This window comes from Siniperca chuatsi, linkage group LG7, assembly GCF_020085105.1.
Source record: "Siniperca chuatsi isolate FFG_IHB_CAS linkage group LG7, ASM2008510v1, whole genome shotgun sequence".
Classification (NCBI taxonomy): Eukaryota; Metazoa; Chordata; class Actinopteri; order Centrarchiformes; family Sinipercidae; genus Siniperca; species Siniperca chuatsi.
The window spans coordinates 9,174,157-9,197,261 of NC_058048.1; the positions used below are offsets into that span (position 1 = coordinate 9,174,157).

The 23,105-nt window shown below is 40.1% G+C and overlaps 1 protein-coding gene and 1 pseudogene across 1 annotated transcript; one reads left to right on the plus strand and one right to left on the minus strand.

The window, feature by feature from the left end:
* Nucleotides 1-3,177: 3,177 nt before the first annotated feature.
* LOC122878593 lies at nt 3,178-7,887 on the plus strand (annotated as a pseudogene).
* Nucleotides 7,888-15,713: 7,826 nt separating this feature from the next.
* LOC122878966 (dynein regulatory complex subunit 4-like) lies at nt 15,714-20,121 on the minus strand. The gene is made up of 11 exons (XM_044202543.1): nt 19,962-20,121; nt 19,563-19,658; nt 19,194-19,391; nt 17,765-17,950; nt 17,578-17,632; nt 17,289-17,491; nt 17,002-17,157; nt 16,730-16,819; nt 16,351-16,560; nt 16,108-16,173; nt 15,714-15,989 (listed from the first exon to the last, which is right to left on the minus strand). The coding sequence occupies exons 1-11, from the start codon at nt 19,962-19,964 to the stop codon at nt 15,939-15,941; spliced, it is 1,314 nt and encodes a 437-aa protein (XP_044058478.1). The 5' UTR covers nt 19,965-20,121; the 3' UTR covers nt 15,714-15,938.
* Nucleotides 20,122-23,105: the final 2,984 nt, after the last annotated feature.

The window sequence follows — 23,105 nt, forward strand, 5'->3', positions numbered from 1 at the left end:
TCTTTGCAAACAAACACACCAACACACTGACACACACACACCTGTATAATTTCCCTGCCAAGATATCAGTGTATGTTTGGTGTATTTTAATATTTGTATTTAATATATTTATATCTTATTGTGTATTTTAGTGTAAACAATGTCATTTAAAAACAAGTTAAGTGGCTGAAACCCTCCTCTCTTCTGGTTTTAATGAACTTCTAATAATATGTGTGTATCTCAGATGAATCATAAGCCTGTTCAAAACAAGAAAACGAAGCATTGTTCTGAGTGTGGAGGACCAAGTCTGAAAACATCTGTAGCACCAAGCCACACGTGGTTTTTAGTTTCCTGAATGCAGCTTGTTTTGACTGCTGCAGGTCAGCAATGCTTCACTGTCTGTGGATGTGATCAGTGCACAGTTATATGTGACAAATCACTGCCAACTGTGGCATTATGTGTGAAACAGTCTTATCAAATGCAAAGACGCCATGGCAACAGTAAGAAAGGTAAGTTGAGGTCTGCAAAAGATACACACCATCGCCACCTAGTGGGAGATAAGAGGAATGAACACACTTCATGAGCGGACTGCCATATAATTCTCCAATCCTCAGAGTGTGTTGTGGGACTGTGCAGGTAGTTACCATAGTCCCATATTATTCATACAGTATGGTGATGTCACAGGTTTGCTGTGATATTAGTATAGTACTCTTCTGAAATGTAGAGCAGGATTATCAGAGTTGACTGTATTGAAAAAGCACCAAGGGAAGTTGACTCTGATCAGAGATGTTGAAGACGAATCTTCAACCAAGAATCCTTTTAAAAGCTGATACAGGGTTATGTGCTGTTGAGATGCATGGTGATGCTTTCCTGATTTTTTTGAACCCTGGATGCCACATTTTTGGTATCAGGTTCAGGGTGTTAACTTGTGAAAGAGCAACACATCAGTCAGCTGCTGAAGTCTAATGTGAATGTTGCACAGCCTTAAAGTGGATTCACTGATTTACTTGGAAGGCTTGGTCAGTAGTTGTAAGTGCAATGTTAAATCATCAAACAGGGACTGCATACTGTCAGTACTTGCACATAGTTGTGTTTTATTGTCAGTGCTGCTACATCTGTATAGATAGGTAAAATAATTATTAAGTATTGATTCAATATTACAATTTATTATGATTTTTGTTTGTTTTCTTAACACTAGACCATGGAAAAAGTCGAGCCATACACTAGAGACTGTATATCATGAGTCATATTTCCAAAAACAATTCACATCACGTCAGTCAGTCTGAGTTTTATTTCAGCAGCATTATTGCTATATTGCATATAAAAGTGGTAAATAACATACTTTTTGAAGTAAGCTGCTACATTTAGCCGCTCCTGCTCATCAAGCTAGTGACATAAGAAAATAATAAATAAAATAAGATGTTAGGTCAAAATGAATAGAGCCCCTGAAAACTGCACACATGTGCGCACAGCACAAATGTGAGCCTTTAAATTAACATCCGTCACATATGAGACTGAACTAGAAAACTGTCCTTTCAAAACCCTGGCCTTGCCTGCATATAAAAGTGGTAAATAAAATGTATGACATCAGGAGAGACTGGAGCGAGACCTCAACACCACCAACACCAAAGATATGTGGCAGATGATCAAAACAATCACAGGTTACAAAAGCAGGAGCGCCCCCATCATTGTGAGGCCACGTTACCAGATGAGCTAAACACATTTTAAGCTCGTTCTGATCTCCCCAACAAAGAGTCAGCTGGAAAGTCTACTTCGCCTCCAGAGAACCGGCCAGTCAGTATCCACAACAGATTTGTGAGAACATTCCTGCTGAGAGGGAACATGAGTAAAGCTGCTGGACCTGATAACATCCCTGGCTCTGTACTAAGAACACGTGCCAATCAGCTGGTTGATGTCGTTACTGACATTTTTAACATATCACTGTCACAGGAGATTGTTCCCACCTGCTTCAAGACCATCGTCACCATCGTCCCTGTACCTAAAACGTCTGCAGTGTCCAGTCTAAACGACTACCGCCCTGTGGATCTCACCCTCATTCTGATGAAGTGCTTTGAGAAACTGGTTCTCCAGCACATAAAGTTTGCTTTCAGAACCAACAGATCCACAGAGGATGCCATCTCTCCACTGCCCTCCACTCAGTCTTCACCCACCTTGAGAAGAACAGCACCTACGTCAGTATGCTGTTTGTTGATTTCAGCTCAGCATTCAACACAATCTCCCCCATGAAACTGACTGGAAAACATAGCTCTCTGGGCTTGAGTACCACACACTGTAACTGGATACTGGACTTCCTCACACACAGACCCCAGACAGTTCGGATTGGAGGTCACACCTCCTCCACTCTAGTGCTCAACACCGGAGCCCCTTCAGGGCTGTGTGCTCAGCCCCCCTCCCCTCAAAACCAAGGAGGTTTTGATTTTAGGAAAATGGAGGCAAAGACACACACTGTCTACATCGGTGGAGCTGAGGTGGAGCAGGTGAATAGTTTTAAGTTCCTGGGAATCAGCATCACAGAGAACCTGACACGGTCCTCTCACTTCTCCACCAAGAAAGCTCAGAAACGGCTGTATTTCTATAGGAAACTTAAGAGGGCAAAACTCCCGTGCCAAGTTCTAATTCATCCTCAGCACTCCACCATGTAAAATAGCTTTTGTTTTTATGACTTATTATATATTCACTAATCTCCTGTAGGCTATATAATTTTTGTGCATAACATTTTTTTGAATAAATAAATGGGAACGACAATCAACATAACGTTATACAACTCTGTGTTGTAAAACGATCAATAAAGTTATCTTGTATCTTGTACAATAGAATGAATACAAAATATAAATGTACATATGCTGCCCTCTCCTGGCACCCAATGTCTCCACCTAGTGGTGGCTGTATTTTTAAACCCATTGGGAATTGTGTGTTTGAGTTTTGACGTTTTGAGGTTTCTGTAGCTGGTGGTCAGTGTGGAGTATTGAATCAGCAGAGTAGCAATGTGCAGTCAGCATAGATGTATTATTAATAATAGTCAGCAGCTGTTAGTTGGTTTCCACAGAGCATAGGAAATATATGCCTGTAAATATGAGCACACATGTCACCCCTAATTTTTAATAGCACAATTCTTCAGTTTATCTACATGTTTTTTTTTCAGACTTGCTTTGGTAATGTCAAAGTCTGTTCGCCAATAAAGCCCCGTTGTATTCAGTGGAATAATAACTGCATCCTCGTGTTGCTATGGCGACGCATGTTTCAGACCCGATGTTTTGATACAGCAGGTTTGAGATAGAAGTGGACTAATCTGTGTTAAGGTGCTAACGGTGTACTAGCTTCTCAAAAAGACCAACAAAAATTGCCTGTGCAATATATACGATGGTGAGTAACTAAAGCGTTCTTTAAATTAATTAATTACAACCATGTGGGTTCATAGTGAGCTAACTACAGTAAATATCCAACGTTATCAGTTAGCTACCTAGCAACTAACGCTTGGTTAGTGTGTGAATTTCATATTTGGCTGCTGGTCGCCCCAGTTTGTGCTTCTCATGTGTTATCAGTACATTCATGAGAAGCACAGACTGGGGCTAGATACTCGCCACAGCAACAATGTTAAAGAAATACGCCAGGTTGCGTGTAGGAAGCAGTTTTAACTTTTTCTATTATGTTGACTTTTGCCCAGCCACCCAAAAACAAAGGCACAAGGAAAAAAGTCTGCAAAGCGAGGAAGCCCACATTGATTTGTGGCCTCACCAGGAGGAGATTACCAGGGAGCAGGTCAGAGCTTTTGTGCTTGAGACATGTACTCTATTCTGTTTTGTATGTGTTCTTAACCTTTTCTCCTGTTACTATATAAATACAATTTTACTTTCTTATTTACTTAATTAAAAGCTACTGAACATGTCTGGCTCAGACATGCCCACATTAAAATACATTTCTGTATTTCAGCTGGAAGAGCACATTGTGCGCCTTAGAGTGCAGGTGCATGAACAGAAAGAGGAGATAAAGTACTATCAGCTGGAGACGGAAAAGCTCAACACCCTAAAGGAGATCACAGACAGACAAATAGAGGAGGCCAAGGCTGAATGGGAAACCTTAGAGAAGGACATGGAAGAGAATAAGAGGCGCCACCGAGTAAAGATCAAGGTGAGGTTAATACACAGATACACTGTAGCTGCACAGTCAGACTGCACCCAAATTCACAAACTAAATTTACCCAAGTCTGTATTTTAAGCCAGAATATGTCAGAACAGGTAACAAGGCTGTCCCATTTTAAAGGCTCCTCAAATGTGGTCAACCAGTGTATCTTTTGCTATCCTTAGTATCCCACAATCCATTGTGCGTCAGCCATTTCTTTAGTGGCATTTACTGGTTGTCCTCTCAATTTAAAAAGTCTGGAAAAATCATGTGATCGCATCACATTTACCAGATAGTAGCACTCAGTTTGTCATTAATCATATATGTCACTTGAAATACATCACTTGTATTATTGAATTAGTAGACCAACATAAAGCCAGTTATTGGGTGCCCGCCTGATGACCCTGTAGAGTTGCCTGCACTCTTACACTCACACACAACTTAATTTTGTTTTATTTCACGGCTTTGTTGAATCCTCGATTCTGATTGGTCAATTACGGCATTCTACGATCTGTTATTTCTGAAGAGCAGACCGCTGCTATGAATAACAGACCGTTGCTATGGACGCATTTCTGATCATTGACTCTGGAGTCCAATCATATCAATCTGCAGAAAGAAGCCCTGTGGCAAAAAAAAAGAAAAGTTTTAAAATCACTTGGTGTCAAATTATTGATTTTTTTAGTAAGTAATAAGTGGGATAATGTACACCCAACAGGGGTCCTGCATCACCCTGTCGGGGTTAATTTCACAATAATAACCAGCTCACTGCACATTATCCCTTACTGGTAAGAAAGGCCGTGTTACCGTGGGTTCTCTCCGGGTTCTCCGGCTTCCTCCCACCGTCCAAAGACATGCATGTGTAGGTTAATTGATAACTCTAAATTGCCCGTATTGAATGAATGTGAGAGTGAATGGTTGTCTGTCCTTGTCTGTGTCTGTGTTAGCCCTGCGACGAGTTGGCCACTGTCCAGGGTGTACCCTGCCTAAGGCCCAAAGTCACTGGGATAGGCTTCCAGTCACCCGCGACCCCTAACGGGACCAAGCGGTAGAAAATGGATGGATGGATGGATGGTAAGAAAGGTTTCTCATACCAGAGGTGTTGCTAACTAGTGGCTATTAGTCAGTAAGTATGTACAGCGATGATGGTTGGACAACTGAGTGGGCCATGGTACTCAAATGAAACTGCCTAAACAAGCCAGTTGGGCCAGCCACTGTAGCTTAGCCTAAGCAGATACAATGTAGATATAAGGCCGAGTCAAGCCGCCTGCTGCTCTTTGCTCAGGCCAGAGTAGGATTTAAAGGCAGCTTAAAGGTAAGTTAGGTCTGTCAGTAGATTTATGATGGCACAGGATGATACTCACGGCAGGGCCTAATGATAGGTCAAAATATAATTTAGCATGAATACTGGGTTTCCATAGGAATACTCACCCAACTTTTGGCACATTTTAGTGTGTATTGAAAACTGGCAAGCAAATATTGTCCATGGACAGATTTAATGGCTGAATTAATTTTATATTGCACATTTTTTCCCCACTAGGAGTATAAGCAGAAGATGAAGCACCTCCTGTGTGAACACCAGAACACGCTCTCTGAGTTGAAAGCAGATGGTTTAGTCTCCACTGAGGTGGTGCAGAAAGAGCGATTAGAGACTGAGCTGTATAAGGAAAAGAGAGTCAGCATGCAGGAGGTCGACAATGAAAAACTTGTCAAGGAGCTTGAAGTGGTTTGTAGTACACTAAGTCTATTTTATTTCTACACTTAAAGGTCTGTGGATTTAATGTTTCTCTTTACCCTGATATATTTCAACAAGTAATCATTTATGCTACAAACACCAGTTTGGTTGTTGTCTCAACAGAAACATGATGAAGAAATGACTAAAACAAGGAACAACTGGGAGAAGAAACTCACAGGTAAACAACTAATCTCACTTTGAGTTAAATTCAACTCATTCACAAACTAAGTGGGAGCTGTATTTTTCTTCTCTCTATTTGAGTAGAAATTCAAGCAGATTATGAGAAAAAGATGGAGTTGGTGACACAAGAGCTGGACAACATGAGGATAAATGTGACCAGTAAGAGAGAGGATGATTGTCGCAGCTACATCGACGCTCTTATAGACAACCACAACAAAGCTTTCAGTGAGGCTAGTGCACTCGTTGACTCCATACAACAGGATGAGGATATGGCGGTGTCACTCAGGGTATAAGTGCGCACTCGATAAATGACTCAGAATTGTTGACAGTTAATTTTCTGTCGTTTGACTAATTGTTGCAGCAGTAGTTTTGATCCAGTTTTTTATTTTCATGGTATGTTTTATTGGCTTTTCTTAAGAAACAAAATGAAGACATGAAGACAAAACTGAATAAAAAGAAAATGGCCCTGGTTTCTCTTTTGGAGGATAACAAACATTTAGCTGAGCGTCTCTCGAAAATCAAGGAGGAAATAGCTGAAAATCTGAAGAAAACCAAATACTACGCGGAAAAAAAGGTTACGTTGGTGTCGATGTTTGTGAATTTTTGAAACTGAGTTTACTGTTGCAACTTGTGCACTTATATTTGTTGCTACCAGTGCCTTAATTGGTGCCTTGCTTAGCATGTTTCTTAGTAAGTGACATGTAGCATATTGTACATAGGCATAAGGTTGATTTGTGACACTGTTTCTGACAGAATTTCGATCACAAGGTCAGAAAGCAGCGTCAAAAGGAGCTGAAAGAGCTGAAATTGGAATGTAAGGAGCTGGATCAGAAAATCAGCAAGGTAAAAGCTGAGACTGAGTTGCGCAGTGTCATGTTGCTCAAATGTTCGCTTGAATTATGTGAGCCAGATACTTTGTGCACTTGTGGGTATTTATATGAATGTTTTTGCATCTGTTTTTGTGTGTGTGTGTGTGTGCGCACTTGTGCTCCTGTGTACATGTCACACAGGTTCAGCTGGACAGGGACAACCTGCACAAGACATTCACTGAGAATATTCAGAAGGTGCAGCTTAAAGCAGATTCCAATATCATGCGGCTGGAAAAGAAGCTGAAAGACCTGACAGACAACGTGAAGAAGACGCAGGCTCAGTTCAGCTCGGTGCTTTCTGCCTCTAACGTGGACCAAAGTGCCCTTGGTGGGGTCATAAACAAAATGGAGGTACTGTTGTACATCCCGTCTTTTGTTTGCTCCTCTGTAGTCATTCACACCCTTGTACTCTTAATCACGGATGTCATTTACATTCTTTGAAATATTTTGTAAGTTGCGGTGTGTATTTTATGCACGTTGCCCTACTGTTTGTACAAGAACGTGAAAGACACCTGTTTTTGCTTTTAGGAATATCTTGACTCCGTAATAATTCTATCAAGAACTTGCAGTTTAGAAAAGCTCAGATTTCCAAGGTTAGTAGTTAATTTACTTCCTGAAAGTGCTGTCATGCATTTGTTTCACTAATGATGATGTTCAGTCTATTTTTGTAGCGATATTCATGCTTGTGTGAAACAACTGTGTATCTGGCAGGCCCATAAGGATTTGCTGCTGACCTACGAAGCACTTGGTGTCCCTGTGTAGGAGCTTTGTGTAAAGCCCTTTGAGAGCAGACTTGGATCCTGGGTTTGCCCCAAAATGAGAAGCAGTGAATCCAAAGTCCAGTGTACCATTTACAGCAACTCTCACTTTCTTTGCATCGTTCATCATTACAATCTGACATGTTTCTTATACTTTACTTTGATACAAATCTTGATGTTCAGTGACACAAAAATATTAAAATGAAATATTGTTTTCTCTCTCTCATAATTACGACTTGACATGTTGTATTTGTGAGAAAACAATGGTCGGGGAGTTTAGAAGAAAAGGGCCATCATGCCCTTGATTCACACTGCCCTCCGAAGGCAGAGATAAGAAACTACAGAGGCGGTGAAGTTAAGAAAAAAAGGGTTTAAAGGTTTTAGACTGACCAGCAAACTGTGCAACAGATAAAAAGGTTGTAATGTCTTAATTTTATACCGTTTTAGGCTACTTATTTTACCCCTAAAAATCATTCCCATGGACCGAACGTATTACCTGAAAGCTGCACTGTGCCTCTGGGAAAACACAGGATCTACTAACAAAATGTGTTACTTCAGCTTTCTTGACCATTTGAACTAGTTTGTTCAAGAAAAGAAACACTTTCTTTTACCATATCTTTTTTCTGTAGTAAAAAGTTGAAATGGATGAATATAGAATTACATACATTTAAATGTGTGATTTAAAGCAGTTGGGGATACTCTGCTAAGCTCGTAACAGTAGCTTTACAGGATGAGTTTAGCTGCTGCTGTAGTTAATGCAAATTTGCACAATGTTTTCACAGAATTAAAAAAAAAAATCTATAGCATAATTACTTTTTATTTGGTAAAACAGATGCCAAAAACTCAGATTCAGGTCTTAACTCAAATTGGACCACGTGTGTAGTTACTGTGCTTTTGGAGAGAGATTTGAGTGCATTTGTTTTAATCTTAACTGATATGAAGTGCTGAAAGACTAAATGAGCTGAACTTGGACAACTTTGCAACAAACAACAATCAGAATATGGGCCGCTCTGGTGTTGTCTGTTAACAATAAGACATTATCTCTGACTGTGGTAGAGCTACTGTAAGTGGAGGAGCAGAAATTAATACATTCAAGAAATCCACATCTTAAGTGTGCAGCTGTTTTATGTTGTAAAAATAGCCAAAGATATCTCAAAACAGGGTTAGGAGCAAGAAAACGTGACCAGGGCATCCCCACTTTTGACTGAGCTCTTTGACTTTCCAACAAGGAATGTGAACCAACCTCATAAAGAGGCACTCGCTTATGGGCCCCCTGACCACCAAGACCCCTGGGTCCATGCCACGTAGGCTTGTTCATTAATCCATCCCTGCGTGGATATGTAACGTGCACCACGATCACATTGGGATCAACAAAGTCATTAGGGTTCATCCTCTGGGGACCATGAATGTCTGCACAAATATTTCAGGCTGGACCAAAGTGGTGGACCAACATTACCATCCCTACAGCCGCTAACATGGCTAAAAAGCCTCTAGTACGTATTTATTCTAGATAGGGGCTGTAAGCATACTGAACATAAAATATGTTGCTAAAACAAGAAACTGAGCAATTATCTTTTCATGGTGGCATACTGTTGTAGATTGTAGTCTGAGTACTGTTGAAAAACTTCCACAAGAAAGGTTTGATTTAATCTTTTAGATAGATTCAACTTCTCAGTCTTTGTCCTGAAAAATCACACAAGTGAACAACGATTAGTTTGGAATCACTATCAATCATTGCAGTCAACCGAGTCCTCACCAATGTGGCCAACCTGTGTGTACATGAGAATCAACAAGAATAACTGTAAATTATTCAATCTCTCAGCTGTATTTGGAGCAGGTGACCTTTGACACCTGACAGCAGTGACAGCTGCCGTTGAGAGGGAGAACTGACTCTTTACTCAGTATATCTCCATTTAGTAAAAGAAAGAACTGATCAGCTACATGTGAACAAGTTTTTCAGTCTTCAGCTCACTGGAAAAGTAGAACAAGATATAAGATTTGATCATTTCTAAACAACAATCAACTAATTCTGCTGTCCTATTTAATCAACAACTCCATTCATGTGTACTCCTTACATTATGTTTATATGTTTTCTTAAATTCAGCTTGTAATAGATCACAAGTTCCAAATATTTTTGGTTTAATAGCCTAGAGATGACACGATTGATGAAGATGAGCACTTCAGCCAAAGAAAACGCTTTTTCCTTCACACATTGTTTCATGTAAGTCATTTGTTTTAATTGCCATGAAACAATGTGTGAAGGGAACAGCGTTTCGAGGAGGTAAAACATTTCAAACAATTTGAGAAAAGTATATATATAAAAAATTTTGTGTAGCAAAAATGTTTTTTTCTTCTTCTCCTATATCGTTAATCACTTAACAACTCCTCATATTTACCTGGTCTCAGTGGAAAACCACTGTTCTCTATAATTACGATATTACTTGTAGTGTACCTTATTATGAGACACAAAGTGGCAGCAGTTAATTCATGAATTATTAGCACTGCAGAATATGACACCCATCAAAGAAGGAAGTCATAATCTTAAAGGTAGTGCATATACAGGAAATAACTTCAGCTTCAACTTTATTTCTTTTTTTTATTATTATTTATTATTAGTTTTGTTTTGGCCTATTTTTTGTCGCCAATTTAGAGTTTCCAATTTGTCCAGACATCATGTCTTTGGAGTGTGGGAGGAAACCGAAGTACTCGGAGTAAACCCACGCAGACACAGGAAGAACGTGAAGACTCCACACAGAAACAAGTGGGCTGAACCCAGGACCTTCTGTGAGGCCACAGTGCTAACCACTGAGCCACCATGTCGCCCTGACATGCTGCACCACGCCGCTCAGGCGTTTACAGCACTGAGCAAAGACATGGTGCTGCTGTCCTGAGGAGGAGGTTTTCATTTTCATGGTGTCATGGGTCACGGGAGGAGAATGGTGATTTTCTTGACTGGAGGTGGTTTACAATTTTAGGGGAGTTTTAGATGTCGGCTGGTGGGAGCCCATCAAACGGCTTCACAAGTACGATACTGGCATCTGTACAAGGATGTGGCTGCAAGGATGCTGATACCATGCCATCCGAGCAGGAATGGACAGATGTGATAGTTTCATCTGGGAGGCCTGGTGGCTGCCAGTCATCGGGGTAAAGAGATGGTGTTTCCTCTGCAACCTCTGGGGCAACTTGGGCAATTCGACTTCGGACTTTTTTATTAATCCAAGATCTTACTCTCTCCTGTGCCGGCTTTGTTGCCTTTTGAAGCTGCAGATTAGTGTCTTTTAGTTCTTTTTTTAAATTTTGCACCTCCACAATCTTTTCGTTTAATAATCTGATGTAATAGCTAGTGGTCTTGTCTAAATGCTCAGCTTTGTTCTCAAGATACTCCTTCTCCCTTTTAACTGACCTGGAATTATTCTGCTGGGCCCTTAAACAGCAATCCAGGCTTTTCTTAAGGAAGACAACTTGCTGTTGATATGCTGCTTCAGTGCATTCATTCATCCCCACTTGCTCATTGTCGTCTATGTAGCGTCTTTTGAGAGTGATGATTCTGCTTTTTAATTTCTTGGTCTCAGTGATCATAGACAGTGCCTCTAGATCCGCCTTAAAACGCAGCTTATCGGTCTCCAGTTTGCTGATTTTGGCTCTCAGCTTACTAATTTCTGGCTCGCTGGCCTTCACTTTATATTTTAGATGTGTGACAGTGTCATTCAGGTCGAGCTTTGCTCTGTTGGCCTTATTTAGCTCTGCTTTTGTTTCATTGAGTTTGGAGTGTTCTTCTCTTTTTTCTTTCTCTAGACGCTTGCAAGTGTCCTTCGCATTGTTTAATTTAACCACCAGGATTGCATTTTTGTCACTTTCTCTGCACAAACTGTCTTGTAGTTGTTGCTTATCCTTCTTTAAAGAAGTTAACTCGATATTTTTGTTTTCAATTATTTGGATTTTATGTTGGACAATGTTCTGTAGAACAGAAGCCTTCTGATTTATGTCTTCCTTATTCTTCATCTCTTTAATTGTCATTTGTAACGCCTTTATCTTCGTTTCAAGGCTCTTGCGTTTGAGGATAGTTTCATATCTAAAAGCTTCCTTTTTTTTCCTTTCTTCTTCGTCATATCTTCCTCTTGCTTCTTCACTTTCTAACATCTGTTTTTTTAAGTTCTCAACTTCTCTTTTGTACTCCTGCTCCTTCTTATGGTACTGTTTTTCACATTCCTCTAACTTACGCTGATATCTTTGTTCCTGCTCTTTAATTAGACTCTCTGTTTCTTCACAATTCTGTGACAGCCTGTTGTCAAAGGCTGCTTGCTTGCTTAATGCAGTTTCCTTGAACTTCTGTTTCAGTTCTGTTACCATTTTCTCGTGGTCTTCCTCAGTTTTAGCTAGCTTCTGTTCGAGTCTCAACTTAATCTGTTTATTTTTTCCATTGTTTATCTCTATAGATTCTTCCAAGGCAGCCTTGTTCTGGACAAGCTTCTTATTGTTATCTTTGCAGATTTTTAGCTCCTTCATTAGTTCACTCTCACTCTCCTTTGCAGTTTTCAGCTCTGCTTGGAGAGCCTGGACTTTATCTTCCAGGCTCTGTACTTTCTGGCTGTTATGAATGCAGTCATTTGACCAGAATTCCCTTTCTTTCTTATATTTTTCTTGGAGTCTGGAATGCCTCCACTGCCAGTATTTTTCCATTGTGTTGGCACAATGTAACATCACTGTCTTGTAAAATGATAAATAATCTACTTTTTAATCTTGTGACCTTGTGCACCTGAGTTAGAATTCTGAGTTTAAAGTCAGAATTCTGAGTTTGATATGTACTTAAAACAGTTGTTCTGACATCACAGTGATGTCACATGGATTGTCACGCGAAGATTCTATAACTTTGATCTGTGTGTGCGTGTGTGTATCTTTGATACAAACAATTGTTTACTTTTCATTCATTTGACAATAAAAAGACTACCTATTCTCACCTGTCCAATGTCAGAACACACGTTGTTTTAGTTAAAGGGTCAGGGTTATGGTTGTGGACAATTCATGTATGCAGTGGTCACTGCTCTGTTCTTTATAGTTTCACTAACTCAACATTTCTGAGGGAAAAATAGTCTAGTTATGGTGACGTGACATGAGTGTTGACAATGCAAATACCACCTAGATTTTTTTTTTTAAATAAAAATGTGTCTGCTTTGAGATTTTCAGTTGATGTTATTGCAAAAAATATTAGCTTTTGTCAACTAATTGGTAAACTAAGTAATCAGAATTAAGTAAGCTTACAGTGACAGCTAGAAGCTTACAATGACATATTAATGCAAAAGATGAACACTGACACATTGTTAGAAATACCTTAGCTTGTTTAGCTATATGGTGATATCAGGGCTGCGGTGGCTCTGCTGTATTTTTATTATTAAGTGAGCAATGACGTAGGCTAACATACATTACATACAAACATTCATTGCTGTCCTCAACCTTGAACTTGAACAATAAAACCCAAAGGCACAGGTCTGCCTGGTTGTCTTTTAACTTTAATCCCATAAATGTAGCTGCTGTCTTGTGGCACTTGTACATTATTATTTTCTATCCTGTTTTATGCATTCTTCATTCTGCACTGGGGGCTGCTTTAGGTGAAGGGATAGAGTTGTGTAACATTTTGCAGAGGACGGTAGTTTGTTTCACATCTGCCCTCCAGAAACTGAACCACCTCCATATGATCAACCCGCTGTTAACTTTGTCTGGAACTGAAGTTAACTCAGTGGAGCTACTAGCAACAAATAATACAGGACCCCTGATACATGAAAAATGTGGATGTGTAAATTATTTTCTACATCAAAACACCTGAGAGTGCAGTATGGCTCTTATACCATGGCCACTTAACAAAGGAACAAAGACACACCATGTTTACGTCATCCCGATTGTTATTTTTTTATAATTTATTGAAATTTATTTAATCAGGCAGTCTCATAGAGATTAAGATCTCTTTTCGAAGAGAGACCTGAGAACAAGAAACACTCGCAAGATCACAATCAGCAAAAACAAACAACACAATAAACAAGGAATTAGTAAAAACAGATACAAGAATCATAAATTTAAAATTAAAAAAAAAAAAAAAATTTCAGACAAAGCCCAATGGATGTTTGTATGAAAACACTGAAAGTCAGTGTGAACACTGTATTTCCATCCCAACCCTCGTTCCGACTACTGAAGTTAACACAAAGGCATAAAATGTGTGTTTTTAATTTTTTTAAAGTGTCTCTTGCAGGGCAAGTGCTCTGTTGTCACAAGGTGTGTGCCTGTTGTAATAAAACCCTTTGTATGGACAGGTGTGGTGTGCACTAAGCTGAAGTTGAAGAGTTCCTGATGAAAGTGTTGGCTGGCTTTCCTACCCTGAGGTTGCTAGCAGTTAGAACTGCGTCATCTTCGACTACTTAAATAAATATACAGACAAAACGCCTGCCTCTGAGAATAAATACTTGTGTGTTGTTTTAAAGTAGTTCTCTTGTAGATCTGAAGACAAAACTTGTAGGATTATAAAATAGGAGCTGTCCAGCTGCTGCAGCACAAACCCAGAGCTGTGAAATCACAGTCACGCCTATGGGGTATGTTCGATTTCTGCCACAGGGACACCGGGAGGGTGGGAGCTGTATGCCTACAAGAAGATACATACAGCTGTTTAGCTTCTTCACAAGGAGATCAGACTGAACTGCAGAGCTGAGCAGCTAGACTGCTGGGCATTCAGTAACTTACTCAAGAGCTGTTTGGCAGGGCGGACATGACCGTCTCAGTATGCTTACAGCCCCTATCTAGAATAAATACGTACTAGAGGCTTTTTAGCCATGCTAGCGGCTGTAGGGATGGTAATGTTGGTCCACCACTTTGGTCCAGCCTGAAATATTTGTGCAGACATTCATGGTCCCCAGAGGATGAACCCTAATGACTTTGTTGATCCCAATGTGATCGTGGTGCACGTTACATATCCACGCAGGGATGGATTAATGAACAAGCCTCGTGGCATGGACCCAGGGTCTTGGTGGTCAGGGGCCCATAAGCGAGTGCCTCTTTATGAGGTTGGTTCACATTCCTTGTTGGAAAGTCAAAGAGCTCAGTCAAAAGTGGGGATGCCCTGGTCACGTTTTCTTGCTCCTAACCCTGTTTTGAGATATCTTTGGCTATTTTTTACAACATAAAACAGCTGCACACTTAAGATGTGGATTTCTTGAATGTATTAATTTCTGCTCCTCCACTTACAGTAGCTCTACCACAGTCAGAGATAATCTTATTGTTAACAGACAACACCAGAGCGGCCCATATTCTGATTGTTGTTTGTTGCAAAGTTGTCCAAGTTCAGCTCATTTAGTCTTTCAGCACTTCATATCAGTTAAGATTAAAACAAATGCACTCAAATCTCTCTCCAAAAGCACAGTAACTACACACGTGGTCCAATTTGAGTTAAGACCTGAATCTGAGTTTTTGGCATCTGTTTTACCAAATAAAAAGTAATTATGCTATAGATTTTTTTTTTTCTGTGTGAAAACATTGTGCAAATTTGCATTAACTACAGCAGCAGCTAAACTCATCCTGTAAAGCTACTGTTACGAGCTTAGCAGAGTATCCCCAACTGCTTTAAATCACACATTTAAATGTATGTAATTCTATATTCATCCATTTCAACTTTTTACTACAGAAAAAGATATGGTAAAAGAAAGTGTTTCTTTTCTTGAACAAACTAGTTCAAATGGTCAAGAAAGCTGAAGTAACACATTTTGTTAGTAGATCCTGTGTTTTCCCAGAGGCACAGTGCAGCTTTCAGGTAATACGTTCGGTCCATGGGAATGATTTTTAGGGTAAAATAAGTAGCCTAAAACGGTATAAAATTAAGACATTACAACCTTTTTATCTGTTGCACAGTTTGCTGGTCAGTCTAAAACCTTTAAACCCTTTTTTTCTTAACTTCACCGCCTCTGTAGTTTCTTATCTCTGCCTTCGGAGGGCAGTGTGAATCAAGGGCATGATGGCCCTTTTCTTCTAAACTCCCCGACCATTGTTTTCTCACAAATACAACATGTCAAGTCGTAATTATGAGAGAGAGAAAACAATATTTCATTTTAATATTTTTGTGTCACTGAACATCAAGATTTGTATCAAAGTAAAGTATAAGAAACATGTCAGATTGTAATGATGAACGATGCAAAGAAAGTGAGAGTTGCTGTAAATGGTACACTGGACTTTGGATTCACTGCTTCTCATTTTGGGGCAAACCCAGGATCCAAGTCTGCTCTCAAAGGGCTTTACACAAAGCTCCTACACAGGGACACCAAGTGCTTCGTAGGTCAGCAGCAAATCCTTATGGGCCTGCCAGATACACAGTTGTTTCACACAAGCATGAATATCGCTACAAAAATAGACTGAACATCATCATTAGTGAAACAAATGCATGACAGCACTTTCAGGAAGTAAATTAACTACTAACCTTGGAAATCTGAGCTTTTCTAAACTGCAAGTTCTTGATAGAATTATTACGGGAGTCAAGATATTCCTAAAAGCAAAAACAGGTGTCTTTCACGTTCTTGTACAAACAGTAGGGCAACGTGCATAAAATACACACCGCAACTTACAAAATATTTCAAAGAATGTAAATGACATCCGTGATTAAGAGTACAAGGGTGTGAATGACTACAGAGGAGCAAACAAAAGACGGGATGTACAACAGTACCTCCATTTTGTTTATGACCCCACCAAGGGCACTTTGGTCCACGTTAGAGGCAGAAAGCACCGAGCTGAACTGAGCCTGCGTCTTCTTCACGTTGTCTGTCAGGTCTTTCAGCTTCTTTTCCAGCCGCATGATATTGGAATCTGCTTTAAGCTGCACCTTCTGAATATTCTCAGTGAATGTCTTGTGCAGGTTGTCCCTGTCCAGCTGAACCTGTGTGACATGTACACAGGAGCACAAGTGCGCACACACACACACACACACAAAAACAGATGCAAAAACATTCATATAAATACCCACAAGTGCACAAAGTATCTGGCTCACATAATTCAAGCGAACATTTGAGCAACATGACACTGCGCAACTCAGTCTCAGCTTTTACCTTGCTGATTTTCTGATCCAGCTCCTTACATTCCAATTTCAGCTCTTTCAGCTCCTTTTGACGCTGCTTTCTGACCTTGTGATCGAAATTCTGTCAGAAACAGTGTCACAAATCAACCTTATGCCTATGTACAGAATGCTACATGTCACTTACTAAGAAACGAAATGCTAAGCAAGGCACCAATTAAGGCACTGGTAGCAACAAATATAAGTGCACAAGTTGCAACAGTAAACTCAGTTTCAAAAATTTACAAACATCGACACCAACGTAACCTTTTTTTCCGCGTAGTATTTGGTTTTCTTCAGATTTTCAGCTATTTCCTCCTTGATTTTCGAGAGACGCTCAGCTAAATGTTTGTTATCCTCCAAAAGAGAGACCAGGGCCATTTTCTTTTTATTCAGTTTTGTCTTCATGTCTTCATTTTGTTTCTTAATAAAAGCCAATAAAGCATACCATGAAAATAAAAAACTGGATCAAAACTACTGCTGCAACAATTAGTCAAACGACAGAAAATTAACTGTCAACAATTCTGAGTCATTTATCGAGTGCGCACTTATACCCTGAGTGACACCGCCATATCCTCATCCTGTTGTATGGAGTCAACGAGTGCACTAGCCTCACTGAAAGCTTTGTTGTGGTCGTCTATAAGAGCATTGATGTAGCTGCGACAATCATCCTCTCTCTTACTGGTCACATTTATCCTCATGTTGTCCAGCTCTTGTGTCACCAACTCCATCTTTTTCTCATAATCTGCTTGAATTTCTACTCAAATAGAGAGAAGAAAAATACAGCTCCCACTTAGTTTGTGAATGAGTTGAATTTAACTCAAAGTGAGATTAGTTGTTTACCTGTGAGTTTCTTCTCCCAGTTGTTCCTTGTTTTAGTCATTTCTTCATCATGTTTCTGTTGAGACAACAACCAAACTGGTGTTTGTAGCATCAATGATTACTTGTTGAAATATATCAGGGTAAAGAGAAACATTAAATCCACAGACCTTTAAGTGTAGAAATAAAATAGACTTAGTGTACTACAAACCACTTCAAGCTCCTTGACAAGTTTTTCATTGTCGACCTCCTGCATGCTGACTCTCTTTTCCTTATACAGCTCAGTCTCTAATCGCTCTTTCTGCACCACCTCAGTGGAGACTAAACCATCTGCTTTCAACTCAGAGAGCGTGTTCTGGTGTTCACACAGGAGGTGCTTCATCTTCTGCTTATACTCCTAGTGGGGGAAAAAATGTGCAATATAAAATTAATTCAGCCATTAAATCTGTCCATGGACAATATTTGCTTGCCAGTTTTCAATACACACTAAAATGTGCCAAAAGTTAGGTGAGTATTCCTATGGAAATCCAGTATTCATGCTAAATTATATTTTGACCTATCATAAGGCCCTGCCGTGAGTATCATCCTGTGCCATCATAAATCTACTGACAGACCTAACTTACCTTTAAGCTGCCTTTAAATCCTACTCTGGCCTGAGCAAAGAGCAGCAGGCGGCTTGACTCGGCCTTATATCTACATTGTATCTGCTTAGGCTAAGCTACAGTGGCTGGCCCAACTGGCTTGTTTAGGCAGTTTCATTTGAGTACCATGGCCCACTCAGTTGTCCAACCATCATCGCTGTACATACTTACTGACTAATAGCCACTAGTTAGCAACACCTCTGGTATGAGAAACCTTTCTTACCAGTAAGGGATAATGTGCAGTGAGCTGGTTATTATTGTGAAATTAACCCCGACAGGGTGATGCAGGACCCCTGTTGGGTGTACATTATCCCACTTATTACTTACTAAAAAAATCAATAATTTGACACCAAGTGATTTTAAAACTTTTCTTTTTTTTTGCCACAGGGCTTCTTTCTGCAGATTGATATGATTGGACTCCAGAGTCAATGATCAGAAATGCGTCCATAGCAACGGTCTGTTATTCATAGCAGCGGTCTGCTCTTCAGAAATAACAGATCGTAGAATGCCGTAATTGACCAATCAGAATCGAGGATTCAACAAAGCCGTGAAATAAAACAAAATTAAGTTGTGTGTGAGTGTAAGAGTGCAGGCAACTCTACAGGGTCATCAGGCGGGCACCCAATAACTGGCTTTATGTTGGTCTACTAATTCAATAATACAAGTGATGTATTTCAAGTGACATATATGATTAATGACAAACTGAGTGCTACTATCTGGTAAATGTGATGCGATCACATGATTTTTCCAGACTTTTTAAATTGAGAGGACAACCAGTAAATGCCACTAAAGAAATGGCTGACGCACAATGGATTGTGGGATACTAAGGATAGCAAAGGATACACTGGTTGACCACATTTGAGGAGCCTTTAAAATGGGACAGCCTTGTTACCTGTTCTGACATATTCTGGCTTAAAATACAGACTTGGGTAAATTTAGTTTGTGAATTTGGGTGCAGTCTGACTGTGCAGCTACAGTGTATCTGTGTATTAACCTCACCTTGATCTTTACTCGGTGGCGCCTCTTATTCTCTTCCATGTCCTTCTCTAAGGTTTCCCATTCAGCCTTGGCCTCCTCTATTTGTCTGTCTGTGATCTCCTTAAGGGTGTTGAGCTTTTCCGTCTCCAGCTGATAGTACTTTATCTCCTCTTTCTGTTCATGCACCTGCACTCTAAGGCGCACAATGTGCTCTTCCAGCTGAAATACAGAAATGTATTTTAATGTGGGCATGTCTGAGCCAGACATGTTCAGTAGCTTTTAATTAAGTAAATAAGAAAGTAAAATTGTATTTATATAGTAACAGGAGAAAAGGTTAAGAACACATACAAAACAGAATAGAGTACATGTCTCAAGCACAAAAGCTCTGACCTGCTCCCTGGTAATCTCCTCCCTGGTGAGGCCACAAATCAATGTGGGCTTCCTCGCCTTTGCAGACTTTTTCCTTGTGCCTTTGTTTTTGGGTGGCTGGGCAAAAGTCAACATAATAGAAAAAAGTTAAAACTGCTTCCTACACGCAACCTGGCGTATTTCTTTAACATTGTTGCTGTGGCGAAGTATCTAGCCCCAGTCTGTGCTTCTCATGAATGTACTGATAACACATGAGAAGCACAAACTGGGGCGACCAGCAGCCAAATATGAAATTCACACACTAACCAAGCGTTAGTTGCTAGGTAGCTAACTGATAACGTTGGATATTTACTGTAGTTAGCTCACTATGAACCCACATGGTTGTAATTAATTAATTTAAAGAACGCTTTAGTTACTCACCATCGTATATATTGCACAGGCAATTTTTGTTGGTCTTTTTGAGAAGCTAGTACACCGTTAGCACCTTAACACAGATTAGTCCACTTCTATCTCAAACCTGCTGTATCAAAACATCGGGTCTGAAACATGCGTCGCCATAGCAACACGAGGATGCAGTTATTATTCCACTGAATACAACGGGGCTTTATTGGCGAACAGACTTTGACATTACCAAAGCAAGTCTGAAAAAAAAACATGTAGATAAACTGAAGAATTGTGCTATTAAAAATTAGGGGTGACATGTGTGCTCATATTTACAGGCATATATTTCCTATGCTCTGTGGAAACCAACTAACAGCTGCTGACTATTATTAATAATACATCTATGCTGACTGCACATTGCTACTCTGCTGATTCAATACTCCACACTGACCACCAGCTACAGAAACCTCAAAACGTCAAAACTCAAACACACAATTCCCAATGGGTTTAAAAATACAGCCACCACTAGGTGGAGACATTGGAGTGCCAGGAGAGGGCAGCATATGTACATTTATATTTTGTATTCATTCTATTGTACAAGATACAAGATAACTTTATTGATCGTTTTACAACACAGAGTTGTATAACGTTTTGTTGATTGTCGTTCCCATTTATTTATTCAAAAAAATGTTATGCACAAAAATTATATAGCCTACAGGAGATTAGTGAATATATAATAAGTCATAAAAACAAAAGCTATTTTACATGGTGGAGTGCTGAGGATGAATTAGAACTTGGCACGGGAGTTTTGCCCTCTTAAGTTTCCTATAGAAATACAGCCGTTTCTGAGCTTTCTTGGTGGAGAAGTGAGAGGACCGTGTCAGGTTCTCTGTGATGCTGATTCCCAGGAACTTAAAACTATTCACCTGCTCCACCTCAGCTCCACCGATGTAGACAGTGTGTGTCTTTGCCTCCATTTTCCTAAAATCAAAACCTCCTTGGTTTTGAGGGGAGGGGGGCTGAGCACACAGCCCTGAAGGGGCTCCGGTGTTGAGCACTAGAGTGGAGGAGGTGTGACCTCCAATCCGAACTGTCTGGGGTCTGTGTGTGAGGAAGTCCAGTATCCAGTTACAGTGTGTGGTACTCAAGCCCAGAGAGCTATGTTTTCCAGTCAGTTTCATGGGGGAGATTGTGTTGAATGCTGAGCTGAAATCAACAAACAGCATACTGACGTAGGTGCTGTTCTTCTCAAGGTGGGTGAAGACTGAGTGGAGGGCAGTGGAGAGATGGCATCCTCTGTGGATCTGTTGGTTCTGAAAGCAAACTTTATGTGCTGGAGAACCAGTTTCTCAAAGCACTTCATCAGAATGAGGGTGAGATCCACAGGGCGGTAGTCGTTTAGACTGGACACTGCAGACGTTTTAGGTACAGGGACGATGGTGACGATGGTCTTGAAGCAGGTGGGAACAATCTCCTGTGACAGTGATATGTTAAAAATGTCAGTAACGACATCAACCAGCTGATTGGCACGTGTTCTTAGTACAGAGCCAGGGATGTTATCAGGTCCAGCAGCTTTACTCATGTTCCCTCTCAGCAGGAATGTTCTCACAAATCTGTTGTGGATACTGACTGGCCGGTTCTCTGGAGGCGAAGTAGACTTTCCAGCTGACTCTTTGTTGGGGAGATCAGAACGAGCTTAAAATGTGTTTAGCTCATCTGGTAACGTGGCCTCACAATGATGGGGCGCTCCTGCTTTTGTAACCTGTGATTGTTTTGATCATCTGCCACATATCTTTGGTGTTGGTGGTGTTGAGGTCTCGCTCAGTCTCTCCTGATGTCATACATTTTATTTACCACTTTTATATGCAGGCAAGGCCAGGGTTTTGAAAGGACAGTTTTCTAGTTCAGTCTCATATGTGACGGATGTTAATTTAAAGGCTCACATTTGTGCTGTGCTTTTGTGTGCAGTTTTCAGGGCTCTATTCATTTTGACCTAACATCTTATTTTATTTATTATTTTCTTATGTCACTAGCTTGATGAGCAGGAGCGGCTAAATGTAGCAGCTTACTTCAAAAAGTATGTTATTTACCACTTTTATATGCAATATAGCAATAATGCTGCTGAAATAAAACTCAGACTGACTGACGTGATGTGAATTGTTTTTGGAAATATGACTCATGATATACAGTCTCTAGTGTATGGCTCGACTTTTCCATGGTCTAGTGTTAAGAAAACAAACAAAAATCATAATAAATTGTAATATTGAATCAATACTTAATAATTATTTTACCTATCTATACAGATGTAGCAGCACTGACAATAAAACACAACTATGTGCAAGTACTGACAGTATGCAGTCCCTGTTTGATGATTTAACATTGCACTTACAACTACTGACCAAGCCTTCCAAGTAAATCAGTGAATCCACTTTAAGGCTGTGCAACATTCACATTAGACTTCAGCAGCTGACTGATGTGTTGCTCTTTCACAAGTTAACACCCTGAACCTGATACCAAAAATGTGGCATCCAGGGTTCAAAACAATCAGGAAAGCATCACCAGGCATCTCAACAGCACATAACCCTGTATCAGCTTTTAAAAGGATTCTTGGTTGAAGATTCGTCTTCAACATCTCTGATCAGAGTCAACTTCCCTTGGTGCTTTTTCAATACAGTCAACTCTGATAATCCTGCTCTACATTTCAGAAGAGTACTATACTAATATCACAGCAAACCTGTGACATCACCATACTGTATGAATAATATGGGACTATGGTAACTACCTGCACAGTCCCACAACACACTCTGAGGATTGGAGAATTATATGGCAGTCCGCTCATGAAGTGTGTTCATTCCTCTTCTCTCCCACTAGGTGGCGATGGTGTGTATCTTTTGCAGACCTCAACTTACCTTTCTTACTGTTGCCATGGCGTCTTTGCATTTGATAAGACTGTTTCACACATAATGCCACAGTTGGCAGTGATTTGTCACATATAACTGTGCACTGATCACATCCACAGACAGTGAAGCTTTGCTGACCTGCAGCAGTCAAAACAAGCTGCATTCAGGAAACTAAAAACCACGTGTGGCTTGGTGCTACAGATGTTTTCAGACTTGGTCCTCCACACTCAGAACAATGCTTCGTTTTCTTGTTTTGAACAGGCTTATGATTCATCTGAGATAC